Raw genomic sequence first — 25,209 nt, forward strand, 5'->3', positions numbered from 1 at the left:
AATGGACTACAAAAATATTGGAGAGTAACCTAGGACACAATTGCTCATAAAATCATATGGTTTCACTACTTACAGTCCATAAAGAAAAATAAGAGAGGTGAGCTCTTTTTGAAAGTACCAATTCTCTCATTAATCCCTTATACCATATCATGAATTGGCTGCCCTAGATGACTGACGTAAACTATCTACATTTAAATGCCTCCTACTCAACTTAAAGGGGGGTGGGGGGTGGGAAGAGGAGGCTTTCCTTTTCTACTGACAGATGTGTATCTTGTTTCTGTGTGTATATGTGTGTTTGTTTCCGCTAACCAGACTTGCTTCCGTTTATCTGCACTATGCAACTAAATCACTAACAACAAAAGCAAGGCAGGATGGCTACAGGGAGGGTGTGGACTATGAGCCGAGCAGACCTAGGTTTGATTCCTGGCTCTATCATGTACTAGCTGAGTGCTATGAAAGTTAGAAATAATATATGTAAAGTACTCAGTACAGAAGTGGCACTCAAAAAGTGAGAGCTACCACTGTTTCTGGTATTACTAACCCAACAAAAGACTGCCGGTTGCAGATACCAAGAGGGCAGACCAATTTGGCTCAGCATTCAGGTGTGCTATGAATCTGTTGCACAACCTTCAAGAAATTTAATAATTATGGGCTTTTCCAACTGCTGTATACAATCAGTAGACACATAACTAAAGTCCAGAAAGATAAACTTAGCAGTATTTGGAAAACCTTTACCAGATCTGCCTTCAAGAATTATAAATCAAATGTAGATTTGTGATATTCTTCATAATTTTAGTCAAATTTCTGAGTGCCAACTAGAGTAAAAAAAAAAAAAAAAAAAAAAAAGGAGGGGGAGCTCCCTGGCCGAGATACTTAAAATCTACTGAAAGTGAAGACATGTGTGAACTCAAATAAGAACACAATTTATTTCATTAGTTTATCATTGACAAAATTATCCTAAAATCGGGGGGAAAAAAATCCTACTTTCATGGCCATCCAGTTGGTATTTAATATCCTATCAAGAAGATCTTTTACAAGTCCAACCTAAATATCTGTTTCAGCAGAAGCCTATTTCCTGTTTGTTCTATTTCATTAGCATTTCATTCATATATATGTGGCATATTTTCTTGAGGATGAATCTGAGGTAGAAAGAACATGGGTTGGGCTGAATCCTTTCTAAGCCTAGTTCATTATCTGTAAAATGGGGAAACAGCATCCACCCCACAGAGCTATTGGAAGGATTAAATTAAGTGAGAGGATATGCACAGAGCATCTAGCACAGTGCCTGGCCCAGAGTAGGTGCTTAATTGTAAATTTGCGGATTCCAAATTTGTTCAAACTCTTATACACAAAATGCAGAAGCCTTGGGATGGTGACGGCATTATTTGAGTTGGCACCATTTTATTTACTGGAAGGCAGTGCATTCACTTGCATTGCTACGAAAAATATTATTATTATTAAAGCAGCAGCAGCTGCTGGGCCAGCAGTGAATGCTTATTTTGATTTGCACTTTGTGGAAATAAGGAGTATCTACTTTATGTAAATGCTATTAATGTGAATAAACATTACAAGGAAAAGGAAATGGGCTTCATTTAAAAAAAATGATTAATGAAACATAAAGGAAGGCTCCCCACATTCCAAAACAACGAAAATACTCAAATTTTGTTTTGTGTGTAACTGCACAGTGAAGAAAACTCAGTGGAAGGAAAGCTGTTAGACCGCATCACGTCTTTAAGCAGTCTGTTATTTGACACTGGGAGACAGCCAATCAAACTAGAAATTTTCCCAAAGAGAGCCTAGTTGCCCTGCCTAATCTTTAATCCATTCTGGGTATCTATGGAGAGATTATCCAAACAGCACCATGTCATCACTTTGGATTTAATGGCAATGGGATGTATCTTCTCTGCCCGCACCCTGTGTGGAATATTGGTCTTTGTTGAACACATCAGCAAAGCTAAAAAGGCAGCACAGTGCTCTGACCACAGCTCTTCAAAGCATCCCAAATGAATACAGAGCAGAAGGGGTCAAGGGGAGGTTAAGAACTGCAGAGGGAAGGCCAGAGAAACTTCCAAGTACTACTGGGTGCCAGGCATTTACCAGCCTTACATTACTTACTGGTTCTCCCAATAATCCTGTAAGGTACTCCTGTCTTCATTTAACTTTCACTTCAATGAAAAATGAATAAGATGAGGCAAGAAGACCTGGATCCTAGTCCCAGTTTTGCTGTGTGATCTGGGTATAGAGATTGTGCTTCCCTATCCTTCTCCCCTTCTCTGAGGACCACCATCAATCACCTCCAGGCTGAAGGGGAGGATTTAACCCTACCCATCACGTAACCCCCTCATCCTGGCCAAAGCTGACTAGACCACAGGTGGCCTCCTGACCCAAGTTGGGCCAATTCAATCTTCCCTCCCAAATGTGCCTGTCCCCAAGTCAGGCAGAGAGAAACTAAATGGTGTGGGGCACAGGCAGGGCCAGGGCTGTCAACATCTGCCATTCGCCCAAAAGAGAATACCCTCATTTCCTATCATTCTTGCCCTTTATGTTCCATAAAATACCCCCATGAGTAAACCCCCATTTTACTTGAATTACTTGTGTTTTGTTTTGTTGGAGGTAGGAGGAGTTGGACTAGACAATCTCTAAGGCCTTTTCCAGCTCTGTCGGGTTTGTCATAATAATATAGTCATCATTATACTTATTATAGCCCACTGTGCTGGGTGCACTGGGGACTTGGCCATCCTGACCCTAACCCCTAGGCGCAATGCTACAGAAATACAAAATACAGACTATATTAATAATAGAGCTGGGAAGAGCTTATATTTTCTCCCACTCAAAGCACATCTGGCAGGGAAACAGATGGCCTAGACTGACTTGGCCAACTCTTTACTTTTCTGTAATGGTTGGTGCCAAAATGCAGTTGTCTTTTGGGCTTTACTTCCCTGGTGCATGAGGTTCTGCTTTTGTTTTCCTAGCTTCTGGGTAGCTAAATTGGGTGCTGTCTTATGAAAGGGACACATATTCCAGTTCTTTGGGGAAAATTATACCATAGCCTCAGCATTAAAATTCAGTTCTTATGTAACTGACCCCAAACAACACCACCACACAGGGCTGTTCAGATGGTGCTCTGGGTTGGAAAGAGCCCACTGTTAACACCTGGATTCTGTTAAGACCACGTAGAGTCAAGTGCCTCCCAATATGACCTAACCTCTACCCAACAAATAATTAAAACTCATTTTACTGATGCTGAAAAGAAGCTATGAAGCACACAGAAATGCAAATTCAAGGAGAGATCCTTTTTGCTTTAAGGCTCCTGCCTCCAAACCAAAATAGAATTCCTTGTGGTCTCAGTGCTTCAAGCTGTAATCAGTAAAGCACACAACCTAGCTGTCATGCTTGGTTCCAGTCCAGGGCCAAGCTTCTCCCAGCACTTCCCCACAAATTAGTAAAAATCAAATACTTGCATTTATAATGGAACAGAGAAAAGAGCTCATTACCCAAAAGACCTAGCAAAAATTAAAAGGAGCAGCACTGTCTCTGCCTTGATGCACCAATGATGGGGACACAGTGGAGGAGTGTGGAAGCAAAGAGGAAGAATTAGCAGTGACACGAGGAAACATGGATGGTGAGGTTGCATTGATGGAACCCACTGGGGTAGCCTGGGTCAGAGGGGGCAGCACTGGTCACTGGTTCCCTCAGAGAGTAGCACCCACCAAGAGTTCAGTATACAGTTATACTGAGTTGACAGCTTGTTTCAAATCAAACTGGCTGTGACCATCATCCACAATGGTCAAAGTGTTTGGTGTTGCCCTAGTTCTCCCCTTAGTCCCATCTGTGCCTCCATAATCCGGGTCTTTGAAGTACACACAGTTGACGCTGTCATCTGACTTCCTCATCACTCACCCTTCTAAAATGAGTCTACCAAGTCTTGTCTTCTCAGTTACACATTCAATGGCCTAATGCAATAATAATAAACAGCAACAGTAATGATGATAATAAGAGCAATCGTTTTAGAGCACTTACCATGCCAGGCACTGTTGTAAGCATGTTACATATACTGACTCACTAAGAGGTAGGTGCTATCCCCATGAGGAAACTTAGACAAAATAAGGTTCAGCATCTTGCCCAATATTCACTAGAAATAACAGGACTGCAGGTAACCTAAGCAAGACATCTTCACTCTCTTCACTCTCTCCTACCCAAATATTGCCACTGGTCCACAATGGCAAGAACTCTGCCCATTATCTCCCTATGAAGGAATAATTCTGGCCTCTCCCTCACCTCCTTCCTCCCTGCCCCACAGGAGGAGATCTGACTAATCTGACTGGCCAGACCTTGCCATTCATAGGGCCACGTTTTACCAGCACATAAAGTCACTTGATGAGTATATCATGTGTATCATCTCCTTTAATGCTCAAAACAACACCATTTATTTATCAAATAAGGAAGCAGAGACTTAAACATGAAGTGATCTCTAGCCCCATCACTTACTCATGTTTAAATAATATGTGTGGAAATGACCAAGACCAAGATCTGGCTCTAGTCTCCAAATGACTAGGTTACATAAATGGAAACCATCTCTCCTTGGACCCAGAGATAATGAAGGCAAGGGTCAGAGTAAGGTTTGAACAACCAACACAAATGGCTTCTGAGGAAAGTATCTCAGCCTGACATCACAGAGGGCTATTTTGGCCTCGCACAGCACTTCTTATTACATCAGCAGACTGGGCCAGTAAGATCAGGCTCCTAACTTCAGGTTTCCTCTCTACTCTTGTTGCCTAGAAACAAATTCCAGGGAGTTATACTAGAGAGGACTCTCCCACCATGTACAACCAGCCCCCAGATCCCTGTTAGAGAACAGAGTGCAAAGAACCCGGGTTTGGGAGTCAGGAGCCCTGAATTTAAATCCCTGTATAATTTCCTTCTCATCTTTAGGCCTCAGTCTCCACATCTGAAAGCAACAGGAGTAAACTATATCTGTGTGGGTCCCCATCACTCATGAGCTTTCTCCCACAGGGGTACAAAGCTTGAAGGCTCTTCTAGTAAACTTTTATCAAATAAACAAAGTAACACTATGCTTCCTCACTTTTAGGCATCTGTAACTGGCAATACAAGCATCTGATCAGTGGAAGATAATCAGTGCTACACCACTGGGCTGATGTATTTCAACCAAAATCAAACATATTTGGCATGGGAGTGATGCTGAACCACATTATTAGAGATGTCTGTTAATTTTTCTGTTATACCACAAGTGGCTATTAGACCCTCATCATGGCTTTCATGGGCCTCTCAGAGATCAGGTTCCCAGGCTGGCAAGCCCCAGACTAGATATTCCTCCAAGGTCCCTTCAACTCAGATATTTATTTATTTTTAATTTAATTTAATTTAATTTTTTTTTTTTCAACTCAGATATTTAGTAATTCCCTGAGTAACTAGCACACAGCCAAAAGGCAAAACTGTGGATGGCCAGGAAGTTGGAAGGCAGACAGCCAGAGAGTCCTGCAGTAACTCCAAGAATAGTGGTTCTTCAGCCAGGGTTACGGGCACCTCACAGGCAAAGACAGGCTGGTCCACTGTCTCAGAATATGCCAACGTGGAGCTGGAAGTCACAAGCTGTTTTCATTTCTGCCCATCCAAAAGAGGACTGCTAGTAGCACTGCCTTTGACCACAAAAGGCAGAGATTTAAAAAGAGGTCCAATAAGAGGTCTCAGAACAGAAAAAAGGAATTGTCTTTCCCTTTTTCTTCCCTCCCCTAAACTCTTTTTCTCTAGCACTGGCAAACAACGAGCAAGAGGAAGAATAATTAATAGATGTCTTTTTCATGGGCCCTGCAAGACCAAAACGAAAAACAAAACTAGTGGCCAGGAAGCATAAAAGACAGTGAAGTACAGAAGAAACAGGGTTTTCAATTCTGAGAGCCTACATATTCAGAGCCCATGTCTACCTTTTACTACTATGTGATCTTGGACAAGTCATTTAAACTTTCTAATCCTTTATTCATATGTAAAAGATTAATAAGAATGCTACCAGGATGGGTTTTTATTAGATGATGAATGCACAAAATGTTTTTTAAACCCCAAAGATGTATAGAAAGAGCAAGCAGAGTTAGCATGAAATAGCTGGCTAACAGGTTTGTGCCTATTTTAGAAAGAACATGAGTTCTGGCACATAAAGGAAGTTTCCTTCTCCCTTTGATTGTGCAGGCAAATGTATATTGTTCACTCACTGAGCTTTGCTGGTTACATCCAGAGAAAATTCACTCTAAGTACCTCCAGACTGGGTCAGAAGCTTGGGCCACAGAGCCTAGAATTCTGTGTAGGACAGCAGCATCATGGGAAGGTTTGTTCGTCTTTTGCTGTTTTATCTTTAAGAGGTCAGGGACGAACCAACCTATTTTCTTTACCTTCAGCAAAAGGACCAACTTTATCTAAACGCTTCCTTGGGTTTTTCTTCTTTAAGACTCTAACTTCTTTGGAGTAATTAACGGGCTCCTTAATTTAGCAGCTGCTATATAAAGTGGCTCTTCGTATTAAGTTTACCAGCTTCCAAAATTTAATTGAGGCAAGGCACTAGCATTCTAAAACACCGGGAGCTGAAGGACAAGATCAGACATTGAGACCTGGCCACAGAATTCCTATGTGTGAGATTCCACAGAACAACACTTGAGGATCTAACAGCATTTAGTACAAGTTCACCTGAAGGAACACATAGAGATGAAGTCTGACTGACATGCAAGGGGACTCTACAGAAAGGGGATTAATTCCTACATCCACTATTTATTGGTTGTGAGACCTGAAACAAAATACGTAACTGCTGCAATCCACAATTTCTTCATCTGTAAAATGGGGCCCGTGACAGTAGGGTGAACATAAGCATTAAATAATAGTATGTATAGGGTTTGCATGTAGTAGAAATACTAATGATCGATGACTCTTTTTACTGTTGTTATGAAGGAGGTCTTGATACTGAATTTATATCCTATACCTTCATTCATTTCTTCAGCTAGTCAAACATTTCCATGCCTTCAGAAAGGATTGAACACATCATCTGCATATGTTAAAACAGGCCACTAATGCTAGACCTACAGTTGACTGCCAACTGCCTTAAGAAAACTTTTAGACTGCACTTCTTGAAGGCAGGATGGATCATCTTAATATACTGGGTCTAGCATACTGCTGGGCACATAAGAGGCACTCAACAATTTATATACTGACTGAATGGTAATTTGAGTGATTTAGCTTCTATTGCTGGGATGAATGTTCTATGTTATTTCACCCACCTATGAACTGCCCCTTTCTATCCTGTTAAGAGTTATAGCCTTATGTATTTCTCAAAGACCATTAGCTTCTCCAAATAATAACCCCAACTGTAGGGCTTGGCAAAGTGACTTACACATAGCAGGTGCTCAACAAAAATGTGTTGATTTTTGGATTATACCCAAATAAATTCCTAAATTTAAATCTGAAAACTCATATTCAGATCTTTGAAAGCACAGGGGAGAAAACAGTATATATAGGTATTACTATTTAGAACTCCCTAGAATGTAGCCATGAAGAAACACTAAGCCTCTAAGGAACTTAGGCACTTGTTTCATGAAACTAAAATCAAAAGGTGCAGTAAAAGTGAAGCCTCCTATGTGTTCTCTACAAAGCTATTGAAATATGTCTCCATAGACATTTAGAACATCTATTTTATGTCTTAACTGTTTGAAGGATTTCTTAAATCCATCTTATTTACTCGCCACTTGACCTTGGAAACAATCACTTCATCTTTCTGGGCCTCAATTTTCTTCTCTGTAAAACGGAGATATTAACTGTGGCTCCTTCAGAGTTCATATGAGGGTTAAATGTAATCACGCATGCCATGTGCCTACAAGGGGCCTGGTACAAAGCAGCTGCTCAATAAACGGGCAAAGCAAGCCTCCTCCATCATCATCAAAATAAAGTGCTGACCCAATATAAAATAAACAAGCAGACTTTCATTTATCACGTTGGACTCTGCCTCTTCCAAATGGCACTAAGTATTAGACACTCTAAGCCTTTAAATTGGGGGGGGGGGGGTCCCTCGTACCGTCTCCCTTGCAGTGATCCTAAAATGCCTGCCTGGTCCCTTCTTGGGAAAATCCTGTCTTCTTCCAATCACTTACTCATAACTTCCAAATGGTCACGAGTAAAATGGCACACATCAGTGTGCTCTGGTTGCTGAATAAGCAAAACACTGGCTCTTTGCTTGGAAAACACTCATACACCAGAATGAAACCTTGGCAGAATACCAGCCAATCCCTTCCTGCCTCCCAAAGGCAGCCACTCACTGTGTGCCAGCCTAACCATTACTCCCACAGCCATGTGTGACCCTTTGCCCCTAAAGGTGAAGCCCAGAAGTACTCTTTGCTTCTTCATACTACGTATTCCTGATCCATTTCCTAGAGTGCTCATCACAGAAAAACTTAAATAAGAGCACCTACATCTTAACAACACAGTACACTCTTTGCCAAGGAGACAAAGCAAAAGGAATAGTACGGGTTAATTTGGGGTTCCAAGCTTGGAGATCTAACACAGTTTGTGGTTGAGTATTATGTATGTTATTTAGTAGTCAGAAAAGGTCATAAATAGACAGGAAAGTACTTAATTACTAGAAATAGGAAAAGATTTTTTTTAAAAAGGAAAATTCCAAGCTTCCCCAATTAATTCCTATTCTGTAGTTTCCATATCACTAAAAAAGTACCCAAAAGTTCTATTACTAAGCATAACAACAAAAGAAGCTACATTCTTAAAGTTTCCGAATATTTCACTTGTGATGCATATGACAACTAGATTTTGTAATATGCCCCCAATTTTTCCTAATATTTTGGGGACAGTAACCATAAGCCCTATATATATATATATATATATATATATATATATATATATTTTTTTTTTTTTTTTGGTCTTTTTCGTGACCGGCACTCAGCCAGTGAGTGCACCAGCCATTCCTATATAGGATCCGAACCCGCGGAGGGGGCGCTGCTGCGCTCCCAGTGCTGCACTCTCCCGAGTGCGCCACGGGCTCAGCCCAGCCCTATATTTTTAAAAATTGTGATCCACTTCAGATATTTATAATAATGTGCCCCTTCCATATATGTAAGCTTATGGAGAAAAATAAAAATTCAACTGTGGTGGTTATCCATCAGTAAGAAACTAAAAGCCCTGAATCCAATCTCATGGAATCCAGCTCAAAAGTTAAAGATGGAGATGGTGGACAATGATTTCTTGACCAATACTTTATTCAAGTTCAGAAAAAGAATTACAAAATTGTTCTGCTATCCTGAATAAAACAAATTTTTGAGAACATGAGTATCATAGAAGTATTCTAACATGACACTTTTGAACTTCTAGCCTGGTTCCAATTCCTTTTCAAGTTCATACGTGACCACACTTGCATTATGGTTCAATCTATTTCTCCGCCTAACCTTGCAAAATAGTATTCCTCAGGAAGGAAAATCTGTTGCATTCACTTTTAAATTTAGTTACCTAAACTAAGATCAACACCAGCTTCAAAACATGTATACATACCCCTAACAAGCAGAATCACCAGATACTTAACACTTATCATACCCTGCACAAACAGAATACAGTAACACTATCTGAATGTGCAGAAAGTTAAAATAACTGTATTAGCAGGCACTGGAGAACTTATTTAGAAGGAAAAGAACCACTCCAGTCTAATAAATGTCATATCCTTTAGAGGTATATACAACTAGTACAGAAAAAGGATGCAAAATGCACTTCTATCAGCATGTTCCAATTTATTACAATTAGTAAAGGACAGACCCATCATGCAGACAGACAGTTCACAAAGACAAAAAAAAAAAAAAAAAAATCATTTACTTCTGGCTCTCAAACAAACCTCATTAGGTGGTATTTCTCCATCCATTTCAAAATTCACTTCAATCACTCAGCACTAACTCTGGAGCATCCCCAACGAGAATGAAACATTCAGACTAATTCAAAGCACCAGGCAGGCCGACAAAATGGGTCCCAACACTAACAGAAGTCTCTCCCTCCTAAAATTCAAGAGGCTGGTGCTTCTGAATACCAGTTCTGCATATATAAAAGCATGAGTGAATATCAAAGCCCCTATCAAAAGCATCTTGCCTACAGAAACCCAAGCTTCCCAATATTACAAAGGGCTGGCCACTGTGGGTTTAAATCACAAGGAGCTCCCCAAACCTCAAAAAACCCACCACACGACAATGCACCCAGGAAAAAACATTTCTCTTCCTAACTTCCACTTAATACTGCCCTTTTCAACTGTAATGGGTTTGGCTTGTCTGTAAGGGAGTGACGCTTTACAGCATTTAGAGATGGTGCTAAGTTCCAGGGCAAATGACCTCTTTTTATTAGAGGCTCCAGAGGTTTCTGCAGCTCCTGGGCTTGCTGGTTCCTCCTTACAGACTCCCACCCTATCATCAATTCACTTAAAATCTTAAAGGAAATCTCTTTGCCCTGGTCCTGCCCCTGGACACCCCCAAGGCTCTCCTGAAGGGCCCAGATATGAGCTGTTCTTTCCGCAGCCTCGGACCTCCCTTCTCTCCATCTGGTCAGCTCATCCAGGCTTCACTGGTTCCAGAACTCCCTTCACAGCCTATCAGTGCCCTGCGGGCAAGTCCTGCTGGCGCAGCACCCCTGAGCCCTACCAAACCCTCCAGGGCGGCGGGGGAAGACCGGTGGGGACCTGTCTGCACAGATATCTTTCCAGGGGGGGTTTTAAGGCACCGAGACTAGTGCGGAAGAGTCCTGGGAAGGAGACAGTCCCAGGCTGAGTTCCCTTATTCCTTTGGGATTTTTCCAGCACTCCTAGCCTCTGCAGCTAAGCCTGCTTGGTCCAGCCGGTCTATGGAGAGGTGCATTCATTGCCCACATACCAGTCCTTTGCTGGTGACCTTGGCCTCGCTGTTTCGCCTCTCTGCCCTCCGTGGCCTGACGCCACCTACTTCACAGGTTATGAGGGAGTCATAATGATGTGGATGCGACGAGCTCACTGCCCGGCACTCAGGTAAAATGCAAGATCGGGACAGGACTTCCCTCTTCTGCCTTCCTCGGGGTGTCCAGAGCTCGCTCAGTCCTCTCCCCACCTCCAGTCCCCAGGCCTTTAAACCCGCAAGACCCCGGAAAGGGCGGGCAAACGGGGAAGGGGAACGCACGTCTGAAGCCCCCTACTCACCCGGGAGCTGGGGGGCTCCCAGAGGGGGTGTGGCTCCCCCAGCCCCCAACATCCCCTTCCTCCCCAGCTCAGAATGAGAAAATCCAACTGCGAGGCAACGGCTGCGAGCGGGGCCAGCGAGCGTCCCCCCGGCCGGGCCGAGGTCCCGGGCCCCGACCTACCTCCTCCAGCAGCGTGACGGTGTTCCGGCAGTTGTGCAGCCGCGTGGTGAAGCTGGACGTGGTGGGCGAGTTGTAGTCCTCGGTGGTCTCGGCGATGAACTCGGACACGGAGATCTGGTCCGGCATCCTGCCGGGGGGGGCGAGACACAAGCGGGGGCGGGGGGTGAGTCACGGCGCAGGCTCCCGGGGCCGCGGGCCGCCCGGCGGCTCATGAACGCCCCGCGCGCAGCCCGCCACTCGCCGCCGGGCCTGGCGCGCGGCTCCCGTCCCCGGCGGCGGCGGCGGCGGGAGGAAGGACGGGCGGACGAAGGCAGGCGTCGGTGGCGGCGCTCGGCGCGGGGCCCTTCAAACTCCGAGCCGCGCGCGAGGCAGGGGGCTCTCGGGGACCCGCCTCCCTCTGCTCATGCCGGCGGCTGCGGAGGCGAGTGCGGCTCCTCAGCGGCGGGGGAGGGGACGCGGCCGAAGTGCGGGCTCGGGGTCTGGGCTCGGGCCGGGCAGCTCGGGGCGGCGGGCGCTCTCTCCTCGGGCGCTCTGACAGGCGGTGGCGGCGGTCCGCTGACCGAGCACACACTCCCGCTGCCTGGCGGACTGCGATCCCGCTCCAGTCACGGGGACAAACAAGGAAGTGCTTTGCGCACGCGCCGCCGGCCCCACCCGCGGCCCCCGCCCCGCCCCCGGCCCTCGCCCGCGCACCGCCTCCGGGCGGGGCTCCGACGTCGGGCTGAGGGGTTGGGGCTGCGCGGCCCCGGGCCGCCCTCGCAGCGGTTACTTCAGCGAGCCCGGTACGCGAGCGTTAACAAAAAAAAGTTGTATGTGTTCTTTTTTAGTCCCGTGTGGGTGCAGGAAGCGAGGCCCGGAGGGTCGCCTCCTGCTGCCAGGCCTGCTGGGCGAACCAAGGGGGCGCGGCGCGCAGGAGCGTCTCCAGGGCCGGGGCTTGCAGCTGCCGCTCGCCCGGCCCCGTCCCCCTCGCCTGCGCGCCCGCGGGGAGTGCGCTCGGTCGGCAGGCTCGCGCTCGGCGGGGCGCCCACCGCCCTACACGGTTAGGCTTGCGCAGGGGGCTTCGGTCGCGAAAATGCTGAGTGAAAACCAGTGAAAGGTTGTTTGTTTTCGTACAATTTTCTCATTTCATTTGCTTTTTTTTTTTTTAAACCCAGAGGAAAGACGAGGCCTGGGAGTGTAAAAGGCATTTGCCGGGGAGCAAATGATGTTCAATGGTAAGCAGATACCAAATTTTAGCGGAAAAAGTACCAATAGATAGTTCACTTTTCGGCCCCGCCAGATGCCTTCTTTTTAAACTAGCTCAATCCACTTAATCCAAGAATCTATTTAATTTTTCCCAATTGATTGCGGATAAAATTGGCTTAAAAAAATAAAGAAAAAAAAGCTAGGCCCTTAAGAAGGGCCGCATGATTTGTACCTGTAATTGGAGCCAATTGGAGCCGATAGAAGCCAATAGGAGCCTTTGATAGCCTCGCAGCTTGTCTCCCCAATACTCACCCTTGGGGCCGAGGCCTGGACCTGTGGCCTCCCCTCCGGGATGGAGCTCCTGCTATCTGTTCTCTAATCCTTACCCCTGACTACAATGGACTGCCCCAAGGCAGGGATCTTGTCTTAGCACTGGACTTGGCATGGAGAAGTAGGTGAGTGTTGTCAAATAAAATGCACTGCCTCATTAACTGTCAGTAAATATTACTAAGCACCTACTGTGTGCCCTGGAATTTGGTGATGACAATGCCCCTGCTCTTATGGAGCTTACCTTCTGGTAGGAAAGCAGACAACAAATACAGATATATGTAAACATTTTATATATACTTATTTAATACACATCAATATATTTTATATATAATATATAATATATATAAAGTGTTGTAAATATAAAGTGATGGAGCTGCTACGATATAAAGGGTGTCAGAGAAGGCTTCTCTGACAAGGTGACATCTTGAGCAGAAAAGAATGGGGGCAGCAAGCCAAACAGATACCCCGTTGGCTATGGCATCTTGGGCCCTCCGTTGCCCCACATGAAGGCGAAAGATAAGGGCACAACCCCAGGAGGCTAAGTGAGTTGAAAGATAACGGATGAGAAATTACTTTGTGAACAGGAAAACCACTATGAGTGTGAGCTGTTTACCTCCCTGTATTGGCTGTACTGAACCTGCTCTGTGCCTCCAGTGAGGTGCTCTTCAGTGTCCTCCAAGGGACCATGCTTCAGTAGGCAAGCGTTTCAGCTAACTAAAGCAAGAATTTTGTAAAGGAATGTACACCAATAAATACCCTTCCCTGGCAAACTGAAGTGTTGAGAAATCAACTTGAGAGGCATTCTTTAAAAAATTTAGTAAATAAACAGGCACCCACTTTCTCCTCATTAGGAGACTTTAAAAGCTTGGTTTGGGACACACCTGAGTTTGAGATTCTGGGGGGATAGCCAGATGGAGATAGCAGGGAGTTGAAGATCCATACCTGGAGGTCACTTGCTTATGTGCCGTGGTTGACTAGAACATGGCTTAAGTATGAGCTACCCAGGAGAAAATCCTAACTTCTTCCACATACTAGTCACGTTACCCTGCATCTGGAAAGTACTGTGACTTGGAGCAAATATGGCCCCTACTAGCTTGGGCTAAGTAAGCTCTCCCATGCTACCCCATAGAGCACTGAGAATATAACACCCAGCACTTAGACTTCCCTATACTACAAGAAGGCTTTCCTTCCTCTAGGCGGGAAATAAATTCAGACTTTGATTTTTGCATTTATTCTATTCTTTCCTCTATTCCAAGTTGTCATCTAGCACCTGTCATCTTCACTGGGCTGGTAGCTCCTTCCATCCTCTGTATCTGGCATATAGTAAACACTCAATAAATAAGAGCTGTTATAAAAGCCTAGAGCTGGTGAATAATTGCCTCAATTACAGGCAGCCTTGAATTCCAGAGCTTTCTCTCCTAATAACTGATGCTGTCACCTTGGGTCTTGGTGCCACCACTTGTAAGATCAGTGGTAGTTGCGTCAAAATGACCACAGATCCTTCCCAGAAGGAGCTGATTTGTGTATACAATCAGCCCTGCAGATGCAAACAATAAAGATTATCACAAGAAGCTAAGCTAACTGCAATGGTAAACAGCCAGGGATTTCTTTCTTGACTGAACTCACCAGAGAGCCCAAACTGCTGCCATCAGTTGCTGTTTCAGTTTCATTTGAAGATTATGTTATGTATCTGCTCCTCCCCCTTCTCCTTCAGCCAAGAAAGGAATATACGAACAATAAGATATTGTGCTCTGGTAAGTGTATACCTCCTCAGACTGGTCTGCAATTAGAATTTCAAAGGTTCACACCTCTACCCACTGTTTCTAGGGTTCATGACCATAATCCCCTTTAAATTTGAAACCATGCCTCAGTGCAAACCATATGCACCTCTCATTTTCTCAAATACCCTGAAAACCATTTCTGGATATCTGAAAGCAAATAGTCTGACACGGGCAAAACTTAAACACTGAATTTCTTTAAGTGGAGCTACTCAGAAATATACACTATGCTTTCCAAAGCCAGGAAAAATATACAAGGCGCACATACTTATACTTGTATATAGCCGGCTTTAGATAAAAGCATATCATTTGTTGTCATCATTATAATCCCCATCAAAGGCTGTTCGGCACCCTTTTATTCCTCATGCCTGTTTCTTACTCTGAGCACTGCTAACTGAGGTAAGACAGTGGTCTTTGTCTCCTTAAAAAGAGGCAGTAAGAATAGTAGTGGCTTATTGTTCTGGACAGTGATGGCACTACTGACCCCACTGTCATCCGGGAATTACATTCCCAATTACAGGACTCATTCTGAGTTACATTCCCAATTGCAGGCCTCATTCTGGCCCGTCTGCTTTATAACCAAGGGGATGCACTCAAGATGACTGACAACTAACCAGGGGTGGGCATGGGGGTGCGGAGTCAGGGGTGGTCTCTGAGTCCAAAAATCCAAGGGGAGTTATTGGTGATCTGAGCCATGGTGCTAGTCAGCCACAGCATTCATAAAAGGCTCCCAACAACCTCATGGGACAGGGACAATGGGGTAGAGTGCTTTGTGTTTACAAGGACCTGGGTTTGGATCTTTACTCTGTCACTTATTAGCCTAGTTTTCTCTAATAAAACTATGCTTCCGGTTGTTTCATGACGTGAAATGAAAATATATAGATAAAGAGACTGATGCATAGTGAATAATCAACCAATGTGAATTCCCTTTGAACTCCCTTTTTATGTGAAGTATGACTATAAATACAACTCCTTTCATTCTGCAACTCAGATATCTCTAAATTAGTCACCTGGAGGAGGAAAGAAGAGGGGGAGGGGGAGGCTACACAGTAACTCCCAAAGTCTGGGATCTCAGATTTGAGAATAGTCTTCAGAGACCTCACTTCTAATAAGTGTCCTTTGTGAGGACAGATCCAATATTGATGGTTTTGGATTCTGGATGTAAACAGTACCTAGAGTCAAACAGGATGAACATAAGTGCGTTGAGACCATAAAACAAAAGCCCCATCTTCAGAGAACACAGTTCCCATAAAGAAAGATATTCCGAGCAAGACAACTTCTAGGGTATAGAAAAGGGCATTTATTTTGCAGGAGCATGAATTACAGGCTGATTCTCAAATGAGAAAGACTTGGGCTCACACTTCTGCCATGTAACAGCTACTAGACCTTGCTAAAGTCATTCACTTCTCTGTCTCAGTTTTCATATCTATAAAAAGGGGCCATGATAGTACCTGTCTCTTAGTGTTCTGAGGACTCAAGGAGCTAAGACACATAAAATGCTTAGCAGGGTCTGGGACATCCTAAGTAGACAATATTCAGATATTATTATATTATGGGAACTTTGAAAACCTTATCTGGAGATTAAAATTCTAGTATTCCTACCAAAACAAAATATTTACTGAAAACTGCTATGTACCAGACACTTTGCTAAGTATAGAATTTTTAACACACCCTTAAACCTCATGACAACTTTATAAAGTATAATTATCCCAAAGTCACCAGAATGCTGCTGAGGTATACCATACTGTTTTCTGAGCTCCTATCTTGGGCCAGGTACTGCACTGGTTATTATATGTGCAGTGTCTGAATTCATTCACATAACAGTTCTGAGATGCAAGTATTAAAATAATGGAGACTGAGACACAATGAAATCACCTCAGGTTAATGTCCCTGAGCTTGGGAGACTCAAAATCCAGTGCTTTTTCCACTGCCTGCAATATTGGTCTCTCTACTGTACCCTGTGTAAGTGCTACTTTGTTAGATACGATATGTTTCTAGCCCAGGCAACCAAACAAAAAGTATCCTTACTTCCTCATTTCACTTGATAATGTATAAATTTGTTTTCTACCATCTTAAGGAAGCAAAGAAGAAAGGCAAATGCTGCAGTGTCAGGAAGAAGGAGAGATGCATTTGATTCCATATATTGTACTGTTAGTTGCCATATTTTAGATAAGCTAAAGAGTCCTTTTTTCATGTTCTTTGTGTGAGTGCTTCCCAAGTGCACTCATGCAATTCCATGTAATAATAATTTAAAAAGCCTACTCTAGTTCCAAATGTACTTAATTTAAATACTCCAAGTAAAACCACTAGAGTATTCTCAGTAAATAAAGAGGAGAACATGGTTTGTTTGGAGACAAAAAACTACTCTCTGTTCTGCCTTCCTGTTCCTTGACTGTTCCTTCTGATGTAAAAGGAAAAGACGCAGGCAGAATGCTGGGACCTAGAAGACGCATAACATAAGTATCAAGTGGATGAACTCAGGAATATATTTCTGTTCTCCTGCAAAATAATAATACACGGGTACTCCAAAAAGTTCCTGGAAAAATGGAATTAAAGGTTATACAAATCTTTCCATGAACATTTTGAAGTACCCTTAAAATCAGCTAACAATTGTTGTGCTTATTATGTGTCCTGCACTATTCTGAGTCATTGCAGGCATGACCTCACTTAATACTCACAGCCACCATGTACAGCAGGTTCTATATTATCCCCATTTTATACAGAGGGGAAACCTGAAGCTTAGAGGTCACCTTGGCAAGTAGTGGAGCAGGACCGAGCAGTCTAATTTCATAGCCCCTGTGATTAGACACCATGCTCTGCCAGTTCATCAAAGACAATGGACAGGTCCATAGCCCCAGGATAATTTTTCTACTGGAGTCTATGTGTTATCTTTTTTTCTCCTGGGGAATTCATCACGAGCCCAACTAAATTGCAAGCTTGACTGATCTGGGATGCACTCCCCTGGCCCCATTCCTCCAGTTGGGATGAATCTTGGATGTTTGAGGTATAGCTTCTCACTCTGCTGTAAGCAACTGGAGGATACTGGCACCGTTTGGAGGGACTTCAGACTGGAGAAACTGAAAACTTCTCCACAAATAGCTGTTAGTGGCAGGGCTCAGCTCAGAACTCATCTTCCTACTAAATTTTCTGCACTACAAAGTTTCAGACTGTCAATTCCTAAAGGCACTTGGAGACTAAATCCTCTCCATCTCTGTATCACCAGTATCCCCAAGGAACTCAAGTGTATTAGTCCATTTCTGTTGCTTATAACAAAATGCTCAGAATTGGGTAATTTATAAGGAAATGAAATTGCTTACAGTTTTAGAGGCTAGGAAGTCTGAACTCAAGGGAACACTTATGAAGAGGGCCTTCTTTGGGAGTGGCTTTACAGCAGTGCAGGGGTCTCACATGGTAGAAAATGGTGGAGTAGAGACAGTGAACTTGTCACATGCTCCTCTTTTAAAACCCTTAGAACCACGCCCCTGACCATTATTAATCCATTCACTACAGCACGGTCCTACAATCTTTCAGTTACCATAATAGGATTTCCCACCCTCAACAGATAACAGTGGGAATTAAGTTTTGGGGAGACGTACGGCCCAAAGCATTCCACCCCTGGTCCCCCAAAACTCATGTCCTTTTCACATACAGATACATTTGTTTCATCCCCACGGTCTTGTTTCAACTCGAAAGTCAAAAGTTCAAAGTCCCTTCTGTGAAGTCAAAACAAATTATCTACTTCCAAGAAACAATGGTAGGACAAATATAGGGTACATATTCCCATTCAAAAAGGAAGAAATGGACAAAAGAAAGGGGTAACAGGTCCTAAGCAAGTCCAAAACCCAGCAGGGAAGGCATTAAATCTCAAAGCTGGGAAATCATGTACCTTGACTTCATGTTCAATGTCCTCTGCACACCAGTGTGGGGGATGGGTCCCCAAATCCTTGGGCAGCTCCGCTTCTATGGCTTTCCTGGTCTCAGGCCACACTTCAGCTCTTACAGGCTGGGGTTGCACACTGGGAGCTCCACAGTTCTGGGGTCTCCATGGTGGTCCTGCTTTCATGGCTCCACTAGACATGGCGCTGATGGGGTTTTTCTGCTACAACTGTGACCCCATGTTTCCACTCTGTATTGCTCTAGCGAAGGCTGTCTGCAGTGACTCCGCCCCTGTGGCTGATCTCTTCCTGGACCCACAGACTTTTCCATACATCCTTGGAAATTGGGATGGAGGCTCCCAAGCTTTCACACCTCTGCATTCTGCAAGCCTGCACACCTAACACCACATAGATGCCGCCAAGGCTTCCAGCTTGTATCTTTGGAACCTGTGGTTCCAGCCATGCTTGGGGCCAATTTAGCCATGGCTGGAGCAGTAGAGGTGTGGGAAGCAGCATCTCGAGGTGGTCCTGGGCAACAAGCCTGAGGAGGGTGCCTCAGTTCTGTTCCCAAGACCATTCTTTCTCCCTAGGCCTTTGGGCCTGAAATGGAAGGGTTGGTCCCAGAGTCTGCTGCAGTGCCTTCAGGGTCTTTCCTGCCTTTTCTTGATAATCCCTTTTTTTCGTATTTTCTTAGCACCATTGCATTTTACTTGTGAAAATGCTCTCTGCTTCTCTACCACATGGCCAGGCTCCAAATTTTCCAAATCTTTATGCTCTGCTTTACTTTTAAATTCTAGCTTTACATCATGCCTTTGCCACCATAACTCAGCATAGGCTGTTGCAAGTAGCCATGCAGCTTCCTGAATGCTTTGTTGCTTAGAAATTCCTTCTGCCAAATACTCTGGTTCACAAATCTTAAGTTCCAACTTCCACAAAGTCCTAGGGCATGGACACAATGCAGCCAAGTTCCTTGCCAGTACATAGCAAGACTGATCTTTGCCTCAGTTTCCAGTAAGTCCCTTCTCATTTACATCTGAGACCTCCTTAGAGTAGTCTTTATAGTCCATATTTCTATAAGCATTCTGGTAATCACCATTTAACCAGTCTCTAAAACATCCCAAACTTTCCCTGGTTTTCATGTCTTTTAAACTCCCACCAACAGCTAGGCTTTTTCTAGCCTACTCCTCCAAATTCTTTCAGCCTCTCCTCAACACCCAGTTCCAAAGCTGCTTCCACATTTTCAAGTATTTGTTATAAGCAACACCCCACTTTTCTGGTACCATTTTCTGTCTTAGTCCATTTCTGTTGCTTATAACAAAATACACAGAACTGGGTATTTTATAAGAAAAATGAAATTTATTGCTTACAGTTTCAGAGGCCGGGAAGTCCGAAGTCTAGGGAACACTTATGGTGAGGGCTTTCCTTGGTGGTGCCTTTACAGCAACAACAGGGTCTCACATGGTAGAAAATGGTGGAACAGAGACAGCAAACTTCTCATGTGCTCTTCTTATAAAACCCTCAGAGCCACGCCCCTGACCACCATTATTAATCCATTCACTACAGCATGGTCCTACAATCTAATTACCTCTTCGAGGCCTCACCTTTCAATGACCATAACAGAATTTCCCACCCTCAACAGTTACAGTGGGAACTAAGTTTCAGAGGGACATACAATACAAGGCATAGAGGATGGACAGAAGGTTCCTAGAGCTCCAGGCGTGGCATTTTACAAGCACTGTCTCCTGAAATCTTCCCAGTAACCTAGTGAGTAGCATGTTTTCTGCTGAGAAAAGTCAGAGACATGTACAATCTGGTCCAGGCCAATAGTTAATAAGTGGAGAAATGCTATTCACAGTGAGTCTGAATCCAAACCCTGCAGGCCTTTTTCCTCATGGAAGGTACTGCCTAGTACAAGTCCCCTGTGGGCCCCCCATAACTGTGTTTTGAATGGAACTGGCTCCCTTTTATGAGCTACATCATTTCTAATATAAGTAAAACCACCTTGAGTGAATAAAAATTGTGGTGTTTTATGGGATTCCTAAAAACTTGCAATCTATAGGTGTGAGGGATTTTAAATCTTACTTTATTTCTGAAAAAGAAATATTCACCTAAAAATGAGAAAAACTTATACAACATCCAGGTTTCTCTTTTTCTTTGATGAATTTGCTTTGTTTTAAGTTTAGTTGATCACACTTAATCATGCCCACTTCTGTGCTATGTCAAGACTGAAAATATGCCTCTTTTATGGCTCTTTTCCATGGTACCATTTTCCAAGGCACCATTTTCTAAATGTTTATATTTCTCCAACCAGACTATAAGCTCCTTGACACCATGGGGGTTTTGTATTCACTGTTATAGTCCCAGAGTCCCAGGTGCTTGAGATACTTATTGAATAGATGGAGGGATGAATGAATGAATGAATGAATGAACAAACATTTACAGGAGGAGGGGTGTGAGAGGAACTGGGAGAGGAGAATCGGAGAGAAGAATCCTGGTTCTTAGAGTCGCTTCCATTATTTTATATCATCATAAACAATAAGAACTAGAAAGAATTTCAAGGGTAATGTGCTTTTATTAATCATTTCATTTTTCAGATTTAGAAACTAAACTTCCCAAGCAGTCAGGTGACTTGCTTAGTGTTTCTTGGCAGATTTGTGGCAACCAGGGCCAGATACCAGCTATCCTGGTTTCCAAGGGTTTCCCACTTCTCTGCCTTTCCAAGTTACTTTTCAAGGGTGGGGTATTGCCTTCAGAAACTCCCACCTACAACAGATTGTGGTGATCTTTACATCACAGTATCAAGGAATGCCTATAGGCATTTGTCTATTATTTAAAAACCATAATAGGTCCTTGTTGTTGTGAGCATGGCTGCTCTGGTGGGCCCTGGGGGCGGGGCTGTAAGGAATAGTGCTAAAGCCACTAAGTGAAGTAAGATTTTACTAGAGAGGAAACGGCTGCTTCTTCATCATCATCTTCAGCTACCGGGGTCAGTGGAAGTTCCGTCACTGGATCTGTATCAGTGTCTCTGACCTTGCCCCTCCACGGGAATCCCTTTTACCTACCCCAAAGGAGCTGGAGAGATGTTAGAAGATGGCTCTGAGAGATTCCTCTATGAATGTGTTTTCAGCTATCAAGTGGCATCCATGCTTAAACAGGTGAAACATGACCAACAAGTTGCTCACTTGGAAAAACTAGCTGGTTTGGTAGAAGAGCTGGAGGCTGATGAGTGGCAGTTTAAACCCATCGAGCAGCTGCTGGGGTTCACGCCCTCTTCAGGTTGATGTTGCCCAGATGATCACCTCTGGTGCACAGCAGGTGCAGAACCAGCAAGGGACTTTCTCACAGCTGACATAGGCATCCAGAGAATTCACAGCTACACCGCAGATTGTACATTCACATCCATACTTGATCTCTCTGTATCTATCCACAGGCAACAAATACTTAAATGTGTGATCTTGCAGGGAAAATTTTTGTTTGTTGAAAAATATTGTGAATCAAATTAACACAATCAGTTTCAGAGAACCAGGAAGTTTGGGTTTAAGAGATCTCTACAATTTTCACAAGCCAGGTAGGACGCATGCCAGAATTGGCCAACTGAATGGTATCTATCCTGTTATTCACATAGGGCCTGGAAATCTTCACCAGTCAAGTCCAAAGTCAGGATCTGTAGTTAAAAAATACGGCATCTCTGACCTAAAACAGTTCTTTTTGCAGATGAATGTGATTTCAACTAAGGAGCTGTCCAAATGAGGAATTTTAAAATGTTCCTTTTATTTCTATTTTTAGACATTTAATTCTATAGATTCTAACTTTTTCTAACCTCCTGTAGACATGCCAAATGCTGGCAAAAAGAACTGCTTTTTGAATATTGCAGCACTTGTAAAAATAAAGCAGTGAGAAAAATCCTTTTAAACATAGAAATCCTGAGTTCAACCCATTAGTGGACCCAAACAATTCTGTAGCAAATAAATCCTTTGAAAGAACTCAAATAAAATAAAATAAAATAAAATATATAACGGTATAAAATTTGGCATCCATCACTTAATTGACAACTCTAATTTTGAGCAAGGAGACTGTGTCCTCACCTCCTGTTTTCATTCTCTCTTCTCCATTTTCTTCTATCTCCTTTTGTCACCCCCTTTCTCTTCTTTCCTGCTTGCCAAAGCCCATACATTCTAAGTCCTCCCATGCCACACCCTGCCACTCATTAAGAGCTGCTGTAAAGAACGGATGTTTTGTGATCTTAACACTGGGAGTAAGTTGTAATATTTTTATAAGCAACCCACCCCTCACCCCAACCCAGGGCAGCCCTCCAGCACATGCAGAGCGTAGGTCAAATTTCTCCTTTTGCCAAGTCCACTTTACTCTCTTGGTTGACATAGCTCCTTCTCCCTTGGCCATTTTCAAAGATGAGATCATTGCTTCCTGAGTCCCTGAGCACATTCTCTCACAGATGCAGAGGTATTAAGTTGGAACCAGTCAGTTCAGTTCTATTCTACAAACAGTCATTAAGCAGCTCTATAAGCATCCTAGTGATTGAGTGTGTGATCTGAAAATTCAGATTACCCAGGTCAATCCCAGCTCTATCACTTAATAGGGCTGTTACCTTAAGCAAGTTACTTAGAAAGTATCAGTTTCTCTACCTTGAAAAGGAGGATAATGATAAGACCTCTATTGTAAAATTACTGTAAGTTTAAATGAGATAATCTATGCAAGATGCGTAGCATAGTGCCTGGTACATAGTGACTGATAAATGTTAGCTACTAATATTATTTGCATGTTAAACATGTACTATGTTGGACTCTTTGGAAGCCAAAAAAGACATAAGATACAGCCCTTGTCATTAAGGAGCTCTTATGTAGGCAGAGATACCAGTCTTCAAAACAGTTGGTAAAATGTTCAAAGACTTCAAACAGAAAAAAGCGTGTATTTAAAAATGTGACATATGAATGTAAAGCCCAAGGAAAGGGAATTTGATGTATTCCTATCTTTCTGATTTGCCCAAAGCCCAGTTAGACTTATTCTCATGAGCACTTTTCAAAGCTGTTGATCATCTGAAATACTACTTGAGAAGAAAAATTTGACAAATGGCAGCTATTTGTGACATTAGCACTGAGATTTTACAACAGGGAATCACAGGGAGGTTGGCTTTTTCCTCAGCCAAATCACTTCACCTCCCTCAGCCTCATTTTCCTTGTGGTTAAAACCAGCAGCCTGGAGCAGAAGCTCTCTGAAGTCCCTAGGGCAGTAACATCCTACAACTCAATAAATTCTTTTTTGACATCAGTGTGACAACCAACCCCAAATATTAAGAGGCCCCCAGCTCTGCTTCAAGAGCTACTGATAAGCCAGCAACTGTCTATAGGTCATCAGTTCTGGGTTAGGGGTCCCTGTTAGGCATACCCTATGTTATAGGAATCTGTCACAGTATCACATTATTGCTCTTCAAAAATATGATTTCAAGGGCCGGCCCGTGGCTCACTCGGGAGAGTGTGGAGCTGATAACGCCAAGGCTATGGGTTCGGATCCTGTATAGGGATGGCCGGTTAGCTCACTGGCTGAGTGTGGTGCCGACAACACCGAGCCAAGGGTTAAGATCCCTTTACCAGTCATCTTTAAAAAAAAAAACATGATTTCGCCGGCAATGTATTTGAACCCACATAACAATGAGCCATACCACCACAAAACTTTTCCTTAATTATGTCAAATGAAGGGCATTGCTCCATTTGAAAAGGAAAATTGCCCACACACTAGAGTTTTCTTCTTAGCGTATGCTATTTGCTTAACATCTTTCTCAAATGTGGACATTCCAAATCACACTAGAGGTTCTAATTTAAAAAATCTCCTCAATTGCTAGCAAACCTTCTGACACAACTAGCTTCTGTTCCCTGTTTGTTATTTTCTGTTTTTTGTTTGTTTGTTTGTTTTTGAAACACCAGTCTTTTTTGCTCTGGCCTTAGAGGTTTAGAGGTATTATACAAACTAATTTATAAAATTGCTAGGTTTAAGTGGACAGCAGAGAACTTACTGTTGATTGGCTCTGGAGATTACTTTCAAAATCTTTTGGGTGTTTTTGTGTGTGAATAAATAGACTTTTCTTCCATTACTTGGGTTTAAAAATTAACTTTCATTTACCCCCAGCGAATTTTAGCATCTTGAAATTATCAGCAGACCAAGCTTTAGGACACTGACTATACTTTCTGTCTGCCCTATATCCCCTTCTTTTAGAAACTACCCCTTTCTGACTCCATGTGATTCTCCAGAGACTGTAAATCATATGTTTATTCCTTCCCAATCAAAGGGCTGGACCCAGGCTGTCCAACCACAGTATTCTACAGTCCTGAAAACGGTCTTGTTGGTACTTGCATAGGCATTAACTCAAGCAAAAGCAATCAAAATCCTTTATGAAGGACTGACATAGATGCTAGGGTAAAGATGGATATGTCTTTTCTCTACCAGGTCTAGCTCAAAGGACTCAGTAAGCTTTCAGTTGCTGGTGGTCATCTCTGCCACACATGAGACAGTTTGCCTAAGAATGATCATAACCAAAAGATAGCAAGAGATGGGGGCGGTGAGTAGGGGAGATTCCTGGTGACACTGTTTGAACCACTGGATCCATAGAACCTATCTTATGCCTGATGCAAGCCCAACTCTTGGACTTCCTAGATATGTGAGCAACT

General features: G+C 43.4%; 1 protein-coding gene across 4 annotated transcripts in view; it reads right to left on the minus strand.

The window, feature by feature from the left end:
• The window catches only part of ASAP1 (ArfGAP with SH3 domain, ankyrin repeat and PH domain 1), a 365,857-nt gene that overhangs the window by 279,923 nt on the left and 60,725 nt on the right, over nucleotides 1-25,209 (minus strand). For all 4 annotated transcript variants that reach the window (XM_063079233.1, XM_063079232.1, XM_063079231.1 and 1 more), the window contains exon 3: nucleotides 11,362-11,488. In XM_063079233.1, the coding sequence (XP_062935303.1) occupies nucleotides 11,362-11,488 (127 nt within the window). The remainder of the gene's footprint in view (nucleotides 1-11,361; nucleotides 11,489-25,209) is intronic.

This window comes from Cynocephalus volans, chromosome 15 (genome assembly GCF_027409185.1).
Source record: "Cynocephalus volans isolate mCynVol1 chromosome 15, mCynVol1.pri, whole genome shotgun sequence".
Classification (NCBI taxonomy): domain Eukaryota; kingdom Metazoa; phylum Chordata; class Mammalia; order Dermoptera; family Cynocephalidae; genus Cynocephalus; species Cynocephalus volans.